Source organism: Ranitomeya variabilis, chromosome 4 (genome assembly GCF_051348905.1).
Source record: "Ranitomeya variabilis isolate aRanVar5 chromosome 4, aRanVar5.hap1, whole genome shotgun sequence".
NCBI lineage: Eukaryota > Metazoa > Chordata > Amphibia > Anura > Dendrobatidae > Ranitomeya > Ranitomeya variabilis.
In genome coordinates this window covers 72284991-72305488 of record NC_135235.1, presented here as the reverse complement: position 1 = coordinate 72305488, position 20498 = coordinate 72284991, and the positions used below count along the sequence as shown (strand labels likewise).

The 20498-nt window shown below is 40.1% G+C and overlaps 1 protein-coding gene across 6 annotated transcripts in view; it reads right to left on the bottom strand.

Moving 5' to 3' along the window:
• Positions 1-5472: 5472 nt before the first annotated feature.
• FGFR2 (fibroblast growth factor receptor 2) overlaps positions 5473-20498 on the bottom strand; it is an 87871-nt gene continuing 72845 nt past the window's right edge. For 2 of the 6 annotated variants that reach the window (XM_077258718.1, XM_077258722.1), the window contains 11 exons: positions 19962-20106; positions 18559-18764; positions 15693-15844; positions 14364-14485; positions 13280-13390; positions 11523-11713; positions 10877-10999; positions 10169-10239; positions 8778-8915; positions 7242-7347; positions 5473-7011 (listed from right to left, as the gene is read on the bottom strand). In XM_077258718.1, the coding sequence (XP_077114833.1) occupies positions 6844-7011; positions 7242-7347; positions 8778-8915; positions 10169-10239; positions 10877-10999; positions 11523-11713; positions 13280-13390; positions 14364-14485; positions 15693-15844; positions 18559-18764; positions 19962-20106 (1533 nt within the window). In that variant the 3' untranslated portion in view covers positions 5473-6843. The remainder of the gene's footprint in view (positions 7012-7241; positions 7348-8777; positions 8916-10168; positions 10240-10876; positions 11000-11522; positions 11714-13279; positions 13391-14363; positions 14486-15692; positions 15845-18558; positions 18765-19961; positions 20107-20498) is intronic. The other 4 variants (XM_077258717.1, XM_077258721.1, XM_077258720.1 and 1 more) reach the window with 3 other exon arrangements.

The window sequence follows — 20498 nt, the reverse complement described above, 5'->3', positions numbered from 1 at the left end:
CCTTCAGAGGTTTGCAGCTGTGCGTAAGCCATCCGGTTGACCACCTCTATCCACTGCACACAAGCAGGAACGGCTCCAGTGGGCCAAACGATACATGAAGACTGACTTCCAAACTGTTTTGTTCACCGATGAGTGCCGTGCAACGCTCGATGGTCCAGATGGATGGAGTGGAGGATGGCTGGTTGATGGACACCCCATGAAAACACGGCTAAGGCGCCAACAAGGAGGAGGTGGAGTAATGTTTTGGGCTGGAATCATGGGGAGAGAGATTGTCGGCCCCTTTATGATCCCTGAAGGGGTAAAGATGAACTCCATAATCTATGTGGAGTTTCTAAAACAACACTTCCTGCCATGATTCAAGAGGAAGAACCGTGCTTTCCGCAGCAAGATCATTTTCATGCACCGTCTCATGCTGCAAAAAACACATCTGCATCTCTGGCTGCTATGGGCATAAGAGAGGACAAACTTATGGTGTGGCCACCATCTTCCCCTGACCTCAACCCCAATGAGAACCTCTGGAGCATCATCAAAAGGAGTGTCTATGATTAAATATTAATATATTAAATTTCCCAGAGGAGCGTTGCACGGAGAATAAGCTTCCTTACCTTGACAAGCCAGAGCTGGTATGTCACTCTCCATAAAGAGAAACCTTACTCATTAGGCCACGTGTACACGTTGCGTAAAGTGATGCGGATTTTTCCGGACTGATTTTTGGCAAATTCGCAGGCAATCCGCACTCATTTACTGCAATTTTTTGGCGGATTTTGTGCGGATTCCACCTGCGGTTTTACACCTGTGGATTCCTATTATGTAGCAAGTGTAATCTGCACAAAGAATTGACATGTTGCGGAATAAACAACGCTACGTTTCCACGCGTTTTTTTCCGCAGCATGTGCACTTCGGATTTTGTTTTCTATAGGTTTACATGGTACTGTAAACGCATGGGAAACTGCTGCGAATCTGCAGCGGCCAATCCGCTACGGATCCGCAGCAAAATCCGCAACGTGTGCACATACCCTTAGGCCTCAGCCCAGAGCCTCTCACCTAGCCAAATCAGTTCTCATGCTTCGCACTGACGAGGGCCAACAGCCCAAAACACCGTGTCTGTGAATTGAGATACTGATTTGGCTTTTTATTCTAAGTCATATTGCACGACTCGTTAAAGGGTTGATTGTGACTTGTAGGATCGCTACTTCCAACAGGTGGCGCTATAGAGTTTAAGTCCTCTTTTTCTCTGAAGAGGCAATTTCCATATTTTTTTATGCCTGTAACAATTTTAATTTGCAACAGTTTAGTGCAAAAGTCAACCGTTTTGCAAAATATGTTAAAAAAATTAAACTTTTTTGCTGGCATACATAAAATAAGCCCAGGAGTAGAACTGCATCAAATATTTAGACTTTTGTAAAACAGTTGCATTTCATGAATCTGTCTAAAACATGCAGAAAAGCCACATTGATGGAAAAATCACAAAACTAAATAAACCGCAAAAGACAGTTTAAAAAAGGTACAAATTGTTTGATGAATTTGTCACTAATTCATGCCAAAAAACTGTGAGAAATGCAATGATGAATTATGCCCATTACTGTAGGAAGCTGAGGAGGACTGGATAATTGACAGGGAGGACATTTGTCCTGAAGACCGAGGCTAGGGTCTCAAGGATTTGTTTCGAGGTGTAAAAATCGAATGAGCTTTTCAGGAGGAGTCTATGCCAGGAAACAATCCTTTTCTTGTTTTTAGAGTTGTTTGTTTCCCAATCCATTTCTAAAAGCTTTTTATAAAAAAGGTTTTTGAAAAGTGATTTGCAGTTTTCTTTTAAGAATTACTGCAAAATCCTGTTATACATGAGGCTGTATTTGACGTGGCTATCATAAAAAACCTCATTAAAGACAGATACAAATTTAAACCTTTATTATTAAATCATAAAAAGGGGACAAACAACATGTAATAACACACACCATACAAAAAGTGCATACTAGGTCCACCCTAACAATGGTCCCTAAGCCTATCACCTACCTACCAGCGGAGGTTGGCACCCTATAAGAAAATACGAGAATGGCGCCCCCGCTCACCGATGGCTGAACCGAATGTCCTGTGTGTCCCTCCACATAAGTGACCAATACACAACTGAGATGTCCAAAGGGGACCACACAGTCACAACTAAATGCTGAAGGGACAGCGAAAAAAAGGCAGGAAGGTGTATACAAGGTCAGAGATAGTGACCTGTCATGCACAGTGATGGAAAAGATTATTTAATGCAATTTGCATAACCCCTCTGTACTATACCTACACTGTGCCCTGCCTACACAGCGGAGGTTGGCACCCTACTGGTTAGCGGATATGGCGCCCCCGCTCCACGACGCTATCCCTAGGAAGTCCTAATAGACCAATACCCCAGGGATTGCAAAATATATCCCATATACAATATCTGGAGACAGAGGGTTTGTGGGTGCCAATACAATTTGTATGATCAAATCCCAATCCATAAATGCAATGTCAAACAATTCTGTACTGATTAGATATCTATAGATATAGCCAAAGGCTCAATCCTCAAGTAGGATATTAGATAATGACCAAAACAATGTCCATAGATATGAACCACCCTTAAATACATCAGTAAGATATAGAATAACGCATGATGGCAAAGAAATTGCATGCAACATCCATCTATCTAACCTCCTGATGAGCCATGTGGTGAAACGCGTAGAGGTCACATGACATCTAATTGATAAGTACCCCTCTGACTATTTCTTTGCCATCATGCGTTATTCTATAACAAACATGTATGCATGACTTCATTACTTAGTTCTGCACATGCTCTGCAACAGACTGGCTCACGCGTTTTCACAGCATGGTTGGAAAAGGAAGGGGCCGAAGACAGCAATTTTGAATTGCTCCGGCTTTCACAAATAATTATTGAAAACTGAAAAAAAAGTTTAAAAATACTTCTTAAAGTGAAAATTTATAACTATGGAATGCCCCTTTAATAGAGCAATGAATGTCAGTAGAGTGGGGAAACTCTAGTGCGCACATACCTATACTTGTTGATCTCAGAAATAGTTTTAGATTGGATTGAACAGAGTACTCGTCAGCTGCCAGGTGAGCGTGTCTAGACAAGCTGCCCACTCTCCCTCCCTGCAGAAACCTAGAAGCGATTCCATAAATCCTCATTTTCTTCTCTTGTCTTCGGAGTTGCTGGGAGTAAACGTGCTGGGTCTGTAGGGAGGGCGAGGCAACATGTAGAACAATGGGGGTATGAACACATTAAGCTTTAGGCTTGCATCACCATCTAGTAATAAATGGCAGAGAAATAAGATGAAGGATCAGAGCCAACAGTTATCTCGTACATCTACCAAGATGCCAGAAAAATAATAAGCAAAAAGATGTGTGGACAGAGCAACCATGCAATAGATTAAAAGTTTCAGGCCCAGTTCTGAAGCAACTGACACGTGAACAATAATTATATTTATAGAGCACCAACATATTCCGCAGCGCTTTACAATTAAATATACAAAACCTTAGATAAAAGCAAAATAAGCAAATGCCTTGCAGTAAGTAAATAAATAGCAATAGTGTATGAAAATATAAAAAAATATAATTAAAAAAAAAATGCAAAAGCCATCCCACCATGTCAAGGTGACCTTATTCGGGGTGGTCCTAGCCTCGAATATTAAAATCTCTAGTATTATTATATTTTATATAAATATATATAGAAGTATTACACGTATTAAAAAGGGTCACCGTAACGTGGTGGGATGACTTATGCTTTTTTTATGCTTTTTTGATAAAAAAAAATATATGCTAAGTGCACTATATTATCTTCATGCAGTATTGTTAGTTATTTCATTATTTGCTGCAGGATATTTATTTTGTTTTTACCTTAGTTTTTGTCTGTTTAGTGACCAGTGTGAACATACGCCTCCATGCTGCATGCACAACAACTTATATCCCAATTTATTTCTTTAGGTTTTTGTTTCAGGTTTTTTGCACTGTGCAAATAAGGGTGTGTCCTCTCTTTTCCTTGAGCTGGACATTACAGTCCTATAGTTCCCCATGGCTGGGTGTCCATTAGCCAGGTCTCAGTCCTTATTCACATTGCGTCACTTGACATATGATAAGGTTTTAATACTAGAAGTTAGAACCATCCTGAATAGGGTCACCTTGACGTGGTGGGATGGCTTTTTTGCAGGCACCACAACTTACATTCCAGTTCATCTCTTTAGGTTTACAATTAAACATGTATAATGTCTACAATTTGAAGTGTGTAATACTCCACTAAGTAAACCTGTTATGTACACTGTATTCTGGCCTGGTTCATAGAAGATAATGCCTTAGGCAACCAGTAAAATAGCCCCCACTCACTGGTGGCTCAATAATGCAGTGAGCAAATTAATAGTAGATTTAAGAGTTTTTATTAAATATTTATTTTTAAATGTTAGCAGTAAATACAGGGTGCTGCTGGGGATCTTCATAGGAATCTAAGGCCCTGGGCATTTGCCTAGTTTGGCACACCCTAAAGCTGGATAGTACAAATTTATAGTGTAAGGCAATGGCAGCTTTTATAGGAGTTCAATGCAGGTGAAAATGAGCTTAATGGACATGTCCAAATTCCACATTAGTGATATAGGATTTGTATGCTTACGGTAAATAGAATCTGCAAGCATAAAATGACCATTCAAACCAAGCACATACACTCAGCGCAGGGGGAGGGGGGCATTTCATTGGAGCAGCCACACAGAGGTCCAAGAGGTAAGGGGGCCCACATCCATCTCGAAACCAGCTTGTCTCATAGACCGAACAATTGTACTGCAAAAGGCCCATATACTGGTATTGTACGGGGGCCCTTTTTTTCTATGTCAGTGCTAAATTGACATGGGTCATTACACTGGTTCCTGAGGAAGGAAATCGATAGATTTCCAAAACCCGTAAGAATTTGGTACTAAGTGTCCACCGTACTTCATCGCGAGGGTCACGTGACTCAATACGTCACGTAGGTCCTGCAGGCACTGCACATGCCGGACCCAGCGTATGAGCGCTAGTTACCGGCCGGAACAGCGCTCCAACTACATCATGTCTATATAGGTTGCGGCAGCTGCTGCTTGCCTGCTACACTTAACCTGGAAACGTTTTTGGCAAAAGAAAGATTACCTAGGACATTACGGAGAACATAAAGAAGATGTTGACCTCTTCACATCCACACCAGGTACACTCCACTCGATTTTATTGAGTAATGCAGACTACTCATGCTTATTACCATCGAAATTTGAGTTTTATCCCGGCCTAACTATACGCACAATTTATTCCTACCTTTCTAACACATTTAATCTTAGCGCAAGTAATAATTACTATTATTTGTGGTTTCTCCATTTGCCCCATGCGGTATAAGGCCTTATTTGCAGCTCATTAATATGTATATACTAGCGCTGCTAACCCACTCTTATAAATAATCACATAAGTTTGTTCTCACGATCAAAACAAGTTTTTACATAAGAACTTTATTTCATACATTTCTCAGAGAAGTGAGCTTGACACAACAACATTCTGACATCAGTAGCCTCACATGTGGTCCATGGTCCAACTAAAGGGTTGGGCCAGTGGAAAGGTCTTCATTTCTTAAGGCTGTGGACCCTCTGTGCAGCACCAATTAGGTGTACATAAAAGAAGGGTCGATTCATGATTTAGGGTGATGAGATTAATGTGTTATCACAATCTACACGTCTAGATGTTCCACATTTCCATTCACAAACCATTGGTAAAAACACGGTAAAAACTAAAATCATAGAGTAGCAACTGGTCTCTTTATTTACAAACTAAACATATCCTCGGTCTTGTCCGCCGTTATTCACAAAGTACATTTAATTTGCATTGAAAAGAAACAAATAGACATTTTTTTTTCTTTAAAGAAAGATCCATTCCTTTCTATTTATAGCATAAATATCATAAAAAAATCTTTTTATTACAATAAGGCCTTTAATCTTTAGATCGCATAGTATTGAACATAGTTGGGTTGTTGTTTTTTACGCCAAGTCAACCACTGGCACAAAGTCCTTAGATCTCTGGGACGGTTTGTGGAATTCTCAGGGCCCATGGGGAAATATAAGAAAAGTTGACCCTTTTTTACTTACATTTTTAGAACATCCACTGACCTGTTTTTTACGGGAAGGGAAAGGGCATTTGCCAATTTTGTATATATTTTAAAAACGAGGAATTCAAAATCCCAGATATCTATTCTGTCCCGGCATTCTCTGCTAGAAAAGGAGCATGGCACAAAACTGGCGCTCCTGTCTAGCACAGAAAGATTTCTTTGCTCTTTTTTATTAGTTTTTTTTATTAAATCAATACAAAAAATAATTCATTGTAAATATAATATATATTTATATATTTGTACATATATTGAATATATTTACATTTATATCCAACAGCGATAATGCTGCATATGTGCTCTGGTGAAGGATGGAAGGGGCTAGGGTGCTGGAATATATTTTCTCATAATATTACAAAATTAACAAGAAAGGCAGGGAAATAAGTGTATCAGCTTTGAGTCCATAGAAATCCATCTGGGAGCAACGGCGTAGCTGGCTTTGCCATGCCTGATGTAGCTTGGAACCAGGCACATTCTTCCTGCCGTCTCTTTGCATTCATTATTCACTTGGGGTTCACGCTTCTTACCAGCTGTTGCACGCCCATGGAATTTGCAAAAGAAAACCAGTGGATTCTGCCCTGCGTTCTCTTCCCACCACGTGTGTCCACTTTCACAGAAAGGTCCACATGCTTTTGGCGTTCTGCAGAATGAGTCAGTGCTATTGGTAGTGCTCCTTAGAGCCGAACTGCAGAACGCAAGGTGCCTCATGTATTTACGCTGCCATTTACATTTTGGATTTTGGGGAGGCAGGGTTCATGTGGCATTGGGTCAGGAGAAAAAACAGAATCATCACCGGATGAGGAAGCAGAACACGAAGAGTCAGGGAAACTTGGAGAATATTGCTCCAAAGGGACACTGAGGTCGAGGTACTCCTGTAAAGGGGGAATGGAAAATTCAATTAATATACTTATAATTTACAAAACGTAGTAGAACAAATAGAAAACCTTATTAAGGTGACCACCCAAAATTATATTAGAAAGTGGTCTTCTCGAAGAAGATGGCCAGTATGCATAGGGTATGGTGGAGCAGAAAATCTGTCTGATGAAGCAAGGTCTGGTTGCGATCTTTTCATGCGGTTTCACTGTATCTCCTTTCTACTGACCTCGGTACTGGTTAACGTGAGTATTCGGTCCAAATCCTCCACCAGCTGTTTGAAAGTAGGCCTATGGGAAGGAATGGCATGCCAACAGTCCCTCATCATCATGTACCTACGGAGAAGACAGTGTACCATTGTGAGGTCTGGAAGTCAGACAACGCACACTCCACATGGATACATTATACATCCTAAGACCAATAAATTATCTGCATGTGCCAAGGATGGTAATGTATCAGGATAAGCTAATCATTGAGCCAACAAACGTTTAGTAAAACGATATACAAAGAAGAGCAGATGCAACTGTGGCTTTCGGCTTAACAACCATCATTAATCAGGATGATTTACTAGAAGACGGACTGACAGCACTGAAAGATAAAAAGAAACTTTTCAAAACCACATGGGGAAATGTTTAAGCGACTTCTTGGCTAGATTCTTTATCAGACATGAAACTTAATACAAGAGTAATATCGTCTCTGTACATTAAGGAGGTAGACGCCCATGTGAGACCCTACGTGCAATGGGTGATTGCAATCTACGAGTTAGTATATTGATCACCAGTCTGTAACTATGACCTCAGCCCCCAATTAAGTCACTTTTTCATCCCTATTTTACAACAATCTCGAGTAGAAGGGCATGGGTATTAGCTTGTAAGATCAAAGGCAAAAGCCCCACCAGAGCTCCCGACTATCATAAGCCTTTATTAGTATTAGTTCTTTCATATAAGCCTCAGGTATCCTTGAAGAGCTCTCCATGGTTTGACATCTCTGGCAAGACTGCAAACCTCACAGTTATATCCAGGGGTGTAAGAGTAGACCGCACTACTGGTTGAGTAGATTGGAAATCGGTAGACAGCATAATGCATGTAGTATGAGATACTACTTGATGACAACTGCCTCCAAACTATACATTGCGGGTGCAGATGATAAATGGTCTATACAACCAAAAAAAAAAAAAGGAAAATTTTTAGAACATAGTCCTAACCGTTTGTCACTGACTTCTGAAGGACATCGGAAGGACTCCTTTTGAGTAACAAGGACTATGCGAATGCTCTCTATGCACCGAATGCTTAATGAAGATTGTGAGAATTACTTCTGATGCCTCAAACTTGCAAAAATTTCGATAACGGATAAGCTACCCATGACACTATATGTTACTACTTTACCTAGTCAGTTAATACCTTCACTAGTCACCATCAAGAACGGCACATGGGTTTTATTAGTTGAGAAGCGATGGTGCCTTGGATGAAAGTTGCCAAAAGACATCTGATCTCCGAAGAGGTCACTGACCTCCTGGACACCATTGTTTCCTGGCTAAAAAAAAAAATAGGATCAAAGAGAAATGGTGCTACCCTGAGCACTTTATGAATAATTGATATCATAAGTGGTATAACTAGATTATCATAATCAAAGTCAGATCTGGAAAAAGCTCGAAGTGTCACAGTAAGACATATTTTGATATAATCTTTGTCAGATGAAGCAGAAACCTAACGATAAATTGCTAGAACAAGAACCTGGGGCATTTTCTTATCACACCACCACTCACAGTTCATTGGTGCAGTTGGCTGGTTTGTCCATTCGATGACCCTCTTTCAGTAGTTTGAAGAGTTCCTCAACAGGAATTCCTGGATATGGAGAACCTCCCAGGGTGAAAATCTCCCACATTAACACACCAAATGACCAGCTATAAACAAAAGGAAAAATACCTTAATTAAACATAATAATCATTTCCCGTTCACTCCAGACTCCAGAAAGCTGAAGAGTTAAAAACCTCAATGTATTTATCTAGCAGAGCCCATACAAGCTGTATGTGTATCGGGTATGGAGCCTCCATACATCTAGACTGCCTTCATGATACAAACCTGTGATGGAGTTAACTGTTCATTCACACTGTCATGTCATAGCCTTTCTAATCTCTGATAATATAAAACTGACAATTGCTTCCTTTGCCTGTGTGTAATCCTCCCCCAGAGAACATTCCCAGACGAGTCACTACCATTAAAAGAATAAGAACTGCCATTTTAAAGATCTCATTAAATTGATATCTTAGAACTTTTGAGGCTGGTGTACTCACTCTTAAATTAGGTGTCAGAATAACTGTGTAATCCTTTTTAATTGTTTTGGTATGAAAAAAAAATTGCATTTTAGAATCCAGTTAAAAGCTTTAAAAAAAGATTACACATCCTTTTTTACATGATGTTTGAAGCACACCAGCCTTATCAGGTCTAAGACTGGAAGAAGCAGTGGGCGAAACGCGCGTCGGGGTGCCGGAGGGGGATACCGTGAGACCACTCGCACTTTTTGCCTCTTTATACGTGGCTCGGGGAAAGGTAATACTATGGTTTACTTAATGTATAATCTAATTGCAGACTATTACCATACAGACGTATATGTTAACCCCTTATAGGGAGGCCATCAATATGGAAGCCTCATAGCAGCTTTCATGTCTTGCCTGGTCTTTGCCCTGTATTTGTGGATTCTATATTGCATTTAGGTTTAGATACAATCTGCATAGTGGCTTTAATTAGTTATTTATTCTTTCCTGTATGCTGCATTATATTGGCTCTGTGCCGGTGGTCTACCATTGGTATTCCTCTCTGTGTACGTTTCTGTGAAAGGTAGAAATTTGGTTATTTTATATCTTTTTAATTTTAATAATAAATTATATGTTTTAAAGATTTTTTTGGTTCGCTTCATTGAGCTAGCAGCTTTAAGCATTCCTTGATCAGTCAGGTAAATGCCACACTGCTCAGAGCTTACAATATAAAAAATATAGACATTTTGTAATTTTTCACCATTTGTAATGCTTTTTGAACAGCCCGAGACTGTGATCTAGTGTGCACCATCACTCGTCCTTCCACTTGGCGAACAGAATCAACAGCCAAGAGAGTATAAAAGTATTACATCTAGATGGACAGCAGCCATGTCACAACTTACACATCGCTCTGATGAGTGTAAACCCGATCAAAAAGTGCTTCAGGTGCCATCCATTTTACAGGAAGTCGGCCCTGGATGGAGAAAAGAAATACAACAATTTACTATTGAAGATGATGAAGAATATAATAATCATTGCTGTCAGTGGTTCAAAGGACATATCATGGGTGCAACCGGTGGTGCAGCACAGGGGCCCTAGGGGTAAAGGGGCCCATTTCTACCTCCAAAGCAAGTGGAATTGTGCATTATGATGAGCTCTTGGGTTGAAAAGGGCCCATACACTGGTCTTACACAGGGGCCCTCTTCGGTGTATGTCCATCAGTGACCGGACACATGGTATAAGACCAGATCAGTAGGGAGCGCCCCGCGGCATGAGCAGACTAAAGGGGCGGCGGAGATATGGCGAGCACTACATCCACTCTATGGCTTACCAGGCGGAGTTTTATACATTTTGTTGTGAATGTACCTCGTATTGACTTGTTTTGGCCTAAGCTAAAAAGAGCTGCAGTACAGGAAAATGTAGGACACGGTGTTTGGTAACAATTAAGTCAACGAGGTTCTCGCCTATCAACTGATAAGTGGGTTTACTGCTGTTACACCCCTGTAAATCTGATCATCGTAGCCAATGGTAATCAATATTAGATTCGCAGAAACCCTTTTAATCACAAGGAACATGGTGGAAACACTTTTTTTTCAACCTGCATAACTTACATTTGTTGTTTTCTTATAATAATCTATATTGTTCACGTCTCTTGCCAGACCAAAGTCAGCAATCTTCATGACATTGCTCTCCGTCACCAGCACGTTCCTAGCAGCAAGGTCCCGGTGTATACACTTTGGCGAAGAAAAGAACACACAGCAGAATTACCAGATGGGTGGGTGTCTATACGGTAACGACATCATATCCCCCACTATTCTACGACTAATTGAATATGGAAATAAATTGGAACACAACTCTTAAAGGAATATTGACATATCAGATATCTACGGCATATCCATGTCTCACCCCAACGGGCATGGATGGCCCTCACTATTCACTTTTATTAGAGTTCTTTGTAACTTTTACAAAAGTGGGGAAAGTCGCACATCCACACCCATTTCTGCATTCACAATACTTCAAAAATGTTACTTTCTATCCTGACGATGGGAATATCTCTTTAATATACAATTTAGTTTGCAACTAGTGCTGTAACACCATTCATTTATGACTAAGCGCAGAGATACACAGTTTGTCTAACAGACAACAATTACACATTATTAAAAGTAATAACTGTACTCTGCCAGCAGTCTCCTAATACAAGACTGAGGAGCCATGAAAAGAGAGTACGCCCAACGCAGTTATCTCCCTTTATTATACCTTCTGTGATGCCAGGTATTCCATGCCCCTGGCCAGCTGATAAGTGCACGATACCAAGTCTTTGAAAGTCATCTGCTCTCCGGGGACCCTATTAATGTCATACGAGTATTCCATCTCAATCGGTCGCCGGGCCCGGAGGTACTCTCGCAGGTTCCCCTTAGCAGCATATTCTACGATTACATACAGGGTACCTGCAAATACATAGCATTGTGGAGTCAGTGGGATGCATACACATACCCACATACATACACACACATTATATTATATTAATATATATATATATATACACTCACCGGCCACTTTATTAGGTACACCTATCCAACTTCTTGTTAACACTTAATTTCTAATCAGCCAATCACATGGCGGCAACTCAGTGCATTTAGGCATGTAGACATGGTCAAGACAATCTCCTGCAGTTCAAACCGAGCATCAGTATGGGGAAGAAAGGTGATTTGAGTGCCTTTGAACGTGGCATGGTTGTTGGTGCCAGAAGGGCTGGTCTGAGTATTTCAGAAACTGCTGATCTACTGGGATTTTCACGCACAACCATCTCTAGGGTTTACAGAGAATGGTCCGAAAAAGAAAAAAAATCCAGTGAGCGGCAGTTCTGTGGGCGGAAATGCCTTGTTGATGCCAGAGGTCAGAGGAGAATGGGCAGACTGGTTCGAGCTGATAGAAAGGCAACAGTGACTCAAATCGCCACCCGTTACAACCAAGGTAGGCCTAAGAGCATCTCTGAACGCACAGTGCGTCGAACTTTGAGGCAGATGGGCTACAGCAGCAGAAGACCACACCGGGTACCACTCCTTTCAGCTAAGAACAGGAAACTGAGGCTACAATTTGTACAAGCTCATCGAAATTGGACAGTAGAAGATTGGAAAAACGTTGCTTGGTCTGATGAGTCTCGATTTCTGCTGCGACATTCGGATGGTAGGGTCAGAATTTGGCGTAAACAACATGAAAGCATGGATCCATCCTGCCTTGTATGGAGCATCTTTGGGATGTGCAGCCGACAAATCTGCGGCAACTGTGTGATGCCATCATGTCAATATGGACCAAAATCTCTGAGGAATGCTTCCAGCACCTTGTTGAATCTATGCCACGAAGAATTGAGGCAGTTCTGAAGGCAAAAGGGGGTCCAACCCGTTACTAGCATGGTGTACCTAATAAAGTGGCCGGTGAGTGTATATATATATATATATATATATATATATATATATATATATATATATATATATATATATATATATATATATATATATATATATATATATATATATATATATATATATATACATACACACACACACAATATATATGTATATATATATATACACATACATACATATTCACACACATACACAAACATATTATATATATATTATATATACATACATACATACATACACACCATTTAAGGTGAATGCAAGGTGCAAGGTGACTAATAACTGTACAGTTCACTAACTAGTAACTACTATGTACTTGAAAAAGGCAGACAGGCGCTATGCTCACTAATTAACATGTATGCTAATAACAGGACCAAGGAAAAATGAAAGCCTGCAGGAGTCACCATACCATTTACAAAGCTACATGTATTTAGAGTTTAGGGCCGGCGGCCATTGAACTCCTCTCATGTCCTGCAGGGCGTTCTTTCTCTTTCGCCCATTAGTCACTCTGGGCCACACTAATGAACTGCAACAGGTCCTTTCATTACTAGTGACAAAATTAAGGTTCTTGTGTTCGTAAAAGCCACTTACCCCCCTGAGTGCATGCTCCCAGCAAGTTTATGATGTTCTTATGCTTTCCAATCATTTTCATCATCTCCATCTCAGAGACCAGGTCCGCCAGGTCTTTCTCAGTAGCATCATCTGGATGGGTTACATTAGGCACGCAGGTCTTATTACTATACATAGCCAATCCAACAATTATACTATTATTTCAAAACTCCTCAACATTGAAATTGCAACACAGAGAAGGAAAAGTCATAGAATTGTGGAAATCACCAGCTGGATGGACAAATGTCTTTTTTCGGCCTTACTAACTATGTTACTATGTTACTATGTTACTATGGATAGACAGGTTACTGATATGTAAAAAATGGTAACAAAATGTTCAAAACATCTCGATTTATTCAATAAATCAGCCACAGGTACTGGAACCGTTCTTCATCACAACAATGCCAGTATATTACTGGTGACACTGTAAGCAGCCTGGTGGCCTAAACGTGCTACCTGCAGCGCCTCCGGACTCGCTTCCCATCGAGGACGTCATTGGTCAGCAAGTGCAAAGGGAGCTGCCAGCAGTGGATCAAGATATAGACATGAGGGGGACAGTTGTTATATATCATTTTCATGTTCGAGAATTTTCTTTCTTTCCTTTTTTTTTTGTTTGTTTTTTTGTTTTTCTTTTTTACACACAACACCCAATGTGAAAACCATTATTTAGCACATTATTATAAAATAATGATGTTTCTCACCACTAGCCACTTTTATACAAGTGTAGGATTCAGGAGGGTCTTTTTTTTATGATGGATAAGAATCCTTGTAGCCAAGTAGAAAAAGGTTTTGATGAGAGGGTAGGGCAAAAAAATAATTTTCAGACGGGATTTAATGGAAAAGAGCATTCATAGGACTAAGGGATCATACTAAGTCTTGGTGGCAAAAAGGATTGCATAATTCAAAGCAGGGAGGCTGTAAATTACGTCTTTCCATAGCTGCTGTCTTTAAATCACAGAAAGGGGCAGCAATGCTGAGAGGGTTGCTGATTTATCTGTAGGGTCAGGAATGTGACCTGGTATCCCCCCACTGAGAGGGGAAAAAGCATCATTCCCCCACCCTTTACCTTTCAGCATCTTCACAGCAACAGTCACAGATTCCTTGGGTCGGTCTTTGTCAACCCCAAGAGCCTCAGCCATGACCACTTGTCCAAAACAGCCCTCGCCAAGAGGTTTACCCAGCGTCAGTCTATTAAAAAAAGAAAAAAATCCCCATAAATCACACATTTTAGCAACAAAATCATTAAAAAAATTCTGCTAAATAGGTTAAATAATATTAATTATGCTGGTTGATACACATCTTACCTATAAAGTACATCAAAATAATATTGATATTGGGGGTTGGCCACCTCTGGGAGGAATTTTTTAATTTTTTTATTATTAATTTAAATGAATGTATTTGATGTTAAAAATCATTTTTACTATTTAGTTCCACAAAAAATGTTGCACTATTTAGATTTTACAGGTTCTTTGTTTACTGCCATATTAAATTTTGATGTGGTCCATGATCATAAATCAGCTGAGAGGAGCTCAGAAATAACAGGTAAAAAGAGTAAAAAAAAACCTCCCTGTTATAGAGGGCCTACTGACAAATTCTCAGTTAAAGAGGTTGTCCACTACTTTTACATTGATGGCCTATCTTTAGGATAGGTCATCAATGTCTGATCGGCCAGGGTCCGGCACCTCGCTGATCAGCTGTTATCAGTGCCGGCACCCCCGTCGATCAGCAGTCATCGGGGTGATGGTGGCTGCCGGACGGAAGTTGTTGTTTACGGAGCTGGCTTTCTCCTTACAGTGGTTGGGGCTTGGTACTGTACATCTGCCTCCTAATTATTTTTTATAGGAGGTGAATGTGTAGTACCCTGCAGCAACCACAACAAGTAGACGGCCATCTCCACAAATAAGTGCTTCCCAGCCAATCGACGGGTATGCCTGGTGCCGGATCCCGGCCGATCGGACATTGATGACATGTCCTAAAGATAGACCATCAATGAAAAAGTTGTGGTCAACCTGTTTAACTCATTCTGCAGCCAGTAGAGAACAAAGCTAAAAAAAAGCAAACGATGCAAATATTTTTTTTTATTGAAACCCAATTGCAAAAAATGTTTTAGATACAATTAGATGCATTTAAGTAAAAAATAAAAATAGTCTACAAAGGTGGACAACACCTTTAAGTTTACTTAATTTAAATTTTGTGCAATTATTTCTTAAAAAGATGAATTACCAGGAAATGGACCTATTTAAAACAAAATATGAAAAAATAGTTAAGACTGAATACAAAGCATAAAAAACTAGTATAATATAAAAAAAATCATTAAAATGAATATAGGCTTTAAAAATAACACCCCCTACATCTGTAAGACAAATACTATTAGTATACTACTAGAAATCCATACTTCTCTCTTGGAAACTCCCACTTTGGATCATGAGGAAGCTCGTACTCGGACACGTTTGGTAGGAGCACCGTGTCGGCGCTGGATAGGAGCCGCGTAGTGATCCTCACCAGTGGAGTTGTAGAATTCATAGAAGAGCTGGAATCTGCCGACACCTGAAAGTGGAAAGAAGTCTGTGATATACGTCTTATGACAGCAGAACAAAGAGTCATCTCAAGGCAGCCGTCCATGTGCAAACTCCGCTCTAGTCAGCAGATGTACCTCCATCACTCCAGAGAAGATCAACGCTTAGTAAAAACAAGGCCCTCCATATAGCAAAATAGTTCAAATTAATCAATAAATGCCCAACCCACGACCTCCACCACCAAATCCAAATACTTCCCTACACGCTCTTGATGCACTGCTGCGTAAAGTAGATTTTTATCCCATAGATTGGACCCCGGCGTTGATAATATTATGGCATATTCTACCAAAATGTTATAACATTATGAGAGGAGAATGTCACTTTAGAGCCACATCACTTTTTTTTGTTCTGTCACTATTGGATCTGTTTTTCCCATCTGTACATGGTAATCAGAAGACTTGTTTGGGTTTTTGACGCACTGGTAGTGTCTTGTCATTCAGTCTGCTGGCTCAAGTCAGTGTGTGTTACATTTCTAGCGTATATCACGATTACCCGATACCGCTGCCTTTTCAAGAGCGAAATACCAATTAACTTATGGAGAATTTGTTCATAAAGATATCCGAAACCAAAGTAAAGTTTTGCAGTTACATCACTTAGGTATTACAACCTTCATTATACAATACATGAGGATATAGAAAGATACATAGAAGGGTGAAAAATGATCCTTCAGGAGTCCAGTTGGCACTTCATGACTTTCCATTCTCCGAAAACAATCCCGAAGGCTTTGGCTGTTGGGTAGTTTAGGATTCACAAGTCGTAAAAGGTCCATTCTCGGTAGATATCAGGAACTACCATTTATTACTTAATCCATACAAGAGAAAAGTCATGTACCCATCATGACTGGATTACTTGGCATGACCACAATACCAATATATTTGCTTTGTGGTATCAAACCTTGGAAATCTGGCCCAACTAAACATATGCTGGAGTAAAAGTAATTTGTTATGTTTAACATAATATTATATTAATAGAATTACAAAAATGTATTAATTAAAGGGGTTGTCCATACTTGGGGTTCAAGTCTGTAGCCACTGTATGTAACCTTAGACTTGTAAATCCTCACATGCAGTGTGTGGTAGGTCAGGATTCTCTGGTGCCGAGAGAAGGCAGGTGCTTAACTGCAAGTATACGATTTGCATGCATTTGTTCACATGCCAACTAGACGTGTGTCACCTCACTCAAATTGAGCGAGGCCAGACACATCTAGTCAGAATGTGACCGGAAGTATGCAAATCACATACTTGTGATATTGTGATAACATGACTGCCTGCTCCCGGTGAATGCTGACAGCGCGCTCTGTGCGCGCTGTGAGGATTCACAAATCTGCAGTCGCATAGGGTGAATGCAGACTTGAGCCCCAAGCCTGCACAACCCCTTTAACCCCTGAAAAATAAACAAAAAAGCCACTTCTTAAGTTTGCCAGAGAATCTAGTATCTATCCCACCCGCAATAGGAGTTACAGTATCCACATACAGATCAGTAATATTTTTTCTCTCCTAAAAATGTATTATTGCGTGTCCCTCCAACCCTCAGAAAGTTAAAGAAAAAAAATCACAATGTCAGAATGTACATGTATGTATTAGTCTGGATATAAATCGTGGACCGAATTTTAGTTTGAATGCTCGCTCCAGACTATGGGTGGGACTAAAAAGGCAGGCACCTACTCATCAAAAAAATTAAACTTTTGTTATTAGGCTAGAAGATTTTTTGGCTTTAAAAAAAAATCATCTTTCTCGGCAGCACATTGTCCTGTGTAAACTGGTGTTCAACCGCAGCTAACATGATACTCTTTAGGAACAGAAAGATGGTGTTAATGATTATTCTGCGAGAATATAATATTTATAAGCTTATTTATGTAAGCTCATTAAACGACCACCAGTTGACTTGCATGTAGGCTGCCATTTGATGGCCTGGAGTGGCGCATCTAAGGAAGCCCTAATTCTATGTGCAATACAAGGTCTTTTGGAGCACGAGGCACAGAGTATCACAATGTCTCTCCAGCTGTTGTTCACATTTCTATTGCTAATATTCTCAACTAATGATATACAGTTTTGGCTCCACATCCGACAAAAATAAATCTCGTTCACAGACAAGTGCTTCTCTTTAGTGCGGGAACACTCTCTAAACCCTCTGCCATCAGTGAAGGTTTGCCATCAACACAGTGTTTCCAATTTGCTCTACAAAAAAAAATACAAGTCCGATTTTATTTTTACCCTATGAATTGTGCATCACTTTTCCTCGACATCATAGGCAACTGCTTACTTAGCATCCCCTTCATCCCAGCCTTGAGTGTCACTAAAAATAACTTTATACATATGGTGGACAGAAGGTATAAGGTCACGGGATGGTGCAACGTAGAAAGTATTTTAAGCCTTAGTCAAATAAAACAAATATAAAAAATTGGACAGGCAATATAAATGATGAAACTATGTAACAATACAAGTTACACAAAATGGTAGATAATGCCAAATAGAGGAACCCTGTCTTGAGGAGATCTGAAGATCCATGCCAGTAACTAGAATACTGAATGGACACCATGCCCATAACATAGCCCATAGACTATGGGCAGTACCCCTGGACTAGCACTGATGACGCACCTCACAATCAGATCACTGGTATTGGAGTCTCGGCACATGGTGGCTGCTGGTCGGCGCATAAAGTTTTTTGAACTCTTTATCTACTTTCTGTTACCTGGCGGTGTAGAGGAATTCGCTTGCTGAGCTTGTGGACTACAGGTGGCCCAATTAAAGTCTTCTTCTTCTTGGCTCCGTTAAGAAAGTGGAATATAAGGCAAATAGCAATAAAACCGATGATAAAGAAGGTTCCACCAATGTAGATTCCAATTTCCATGTAGTAGGGTAAAGAACTGACCTCTTCAGGAGGATCTATGCCTGCAAAAGGATTTAGGGTGGAAAAGGGAGTAAGATTTCCAGGAATCTCAAATATTCTATATTGTCCATATCAAGACTCACAGACACACCAGCATTCAACTCCTATGTCCAAAGGGGTCTCAGGATGTGTGGTGAATTAAATGTTAAAACTAATGAATGAAAAATCATAAGACTAACTCTTCTTTACAAATTCATTACTACAGCATCTCAATCCTAGCAAATATTTCCTAGTCCAAAGCACCCGGCAGACCACAAACACTACAAGCACAGCATGAGCACCTGATCTCTGCATCCGGGAACCTACTAGACATTAAGCGATGCTTGATTTGTGAGCACAGTGCAATCACGCATTGCTAGTGCTGGCAAAGATAATGCCCAACAACGGACAAGGCAAGGTGGTGACTCACTACGCTTTGACCTGATTTGACACGAGCCTACGGTTTCGACAGAAAAGCAACTAGACAATGAGGCACTGAAAGACTGGGAAACAATTGTAAGTAAAAGGGCCTAGATTTAGGTATCTAATCATAGGTTTAACCAAGATTTTTTTTTTAAATTTATGAATCAAAACTTAAGAAAAAAATGGAAGTTTTTACCCTATTGGATTATGAAATCTACCATAATGTATGATGTTAAAAATACACCTTTACTCACACATTCCTCCATGGCATTGACTTATTCATCAGATGAACAAAAAGGTAACTAGTACTGACGTGGGGGACATTACCTTTCTATTTCACGTAGATGTCTGTCCCCCAAAGTAAAAAAGCAGCAGGAAAAGAAGAAAAACAGAATAAAAAGTCTTAAGAGTTTGGATAGTAACGAGAGAAGAGTCCTGTACACCAGCAATGTTTTTTTCTGTTGTGGTTTAAACACTTTTTTCAGCAGTAAAGGGGTTAAAACACAACAAAGCAAAAACATCTCGCCCCCGAATGCATAAAGAGCCCATGCTATGCAATTCGGGAACTAGGAAAGTAGATGCAGAGGTAAACACGGTTACACGGCTCCAAATCCCCTTAAATTAAGGTCAGAGTGGTTAATGTTCTATTCCTAAAGCATACAGAGAATATAAAATGTATCACTAGTGTTTTTTTTCTTGTGTGATTTATATTGGTTTACTTGGACAGGAGCAGTGATCATGGTTTACCCCAGCAACAGAAAAGTTAAAGACAGAAACCCAAGACAGGAGGATAATACCTGGCAGAACCGTCAACCAGGCAGAGTGTTGAGAAATCCCAATGGAATTTCCAGCTATACAAGTATATTCCCCAGCATCCTCAAAAGAAACATTTCTGACATATAAGACTTCTATTTCTTCATCTGTAATGTTAACACCGGCAGCCTGGAAGAGAACGATGGCAAAAAGAAAAAGAAAAGCAATACCCCATGAGAAAAGGAAACACGTGGAGTGTGCTCAGGAGACATCTCAAGCCTAGGAGAGGCACATTGACCTTTGAGGATCTCCCTTGCTTTCCACAGAGACCTTCTCCAAAAGACCCAACACACCAAGAGCCACCATGAAAACATTATGAAAACAGACAGCAGTTTATTGCACATTGCCCATCACCAGAAATTACCACCATTTATGCATGCAGTGCAATCACAGAACATGGAAAAAAAATCCGACCCACGAGTAAGGATTTCATCTTCCTACACAAGATAAAGGGGAAGTTATCGGAATGCTATTGACTTTCCTAATTCTAATCAGCAAGTATGTAAAAACGTAGCTGAATG